Source organism: Myotis brandtii, unplaced genomic scaffold (assembly GCF_000412655.1).
Source record: "Myotis brandtii unplaced genomic scaffold, ASM41265v1 scaffold630, whole genome shotgun sequence".
NCBI classification, from domain to species: Eukaryota; Metazoa; Chordata; class Mammalia; order Chiroptera; family Vespertilionidae; genus Myotis; species Myotis brandtii.
Window position 1 is genome coordinate 128,670 of NW_005370412.1, and position 325 is coordinate 128,994.

Below are 325 nucleotides of genomic sequence, written 5' to 3' on the forward strand. Positions count from 1 at the left end.
AGGAGCGGGGCGCGGGGCTGTCACCGCTTACCCAGGTGCAGCGTGAGGTTGATGGAGTTGGGGTACTGCACCCCGGCCAGCATGGTCTGGCTCTGCCACCAGGTGGTGTCGGCCTGGTTGTTGTAGTCGGTCAGGAAGGCGGCCCCGTGCTGCAGGTGGGGCTGCCCGGCGTCGCACAGGTGACAGGACTTGGTGACTCCGGTCACCCCGGTCTGCACACAGTACTCCTCCGGCGGAGTCCCGCACGTGTTGGTGGCCACCACGGTCACGTTGAAGGCGGCGTTGACGAACTCGGGCATGCAGCGCTGCGCTCGCCCGCCCTCCT

At 68.0% G+C, this 325-nt stretch overlaps 1 protein-coding gene across 1 annotated transcript in view; it reads right to left on the reverse strand.

Moving 5' to 3' along the window:
- LAMC1 (laminin, gamma 1 (formerly LAMB2)) overlaps window positions 1-319 on the reverse strand; it is a 119,680-nt gene extending 119,361 nt beyond the window's left edge. The window contains exon 1 of the mRNA XM_014528341.1: window positions 32-319. Coding sequence (XP_014383827.1) covers window positions 32-299 — 268 coding nt within the window. The 5' untranslated portion in view covers window positions 300-319. The remainder of the gene's footprint in view (window positions 1-31) is intronic.
- Window positions 320-325: the final 6 nt, after the last annotated feature.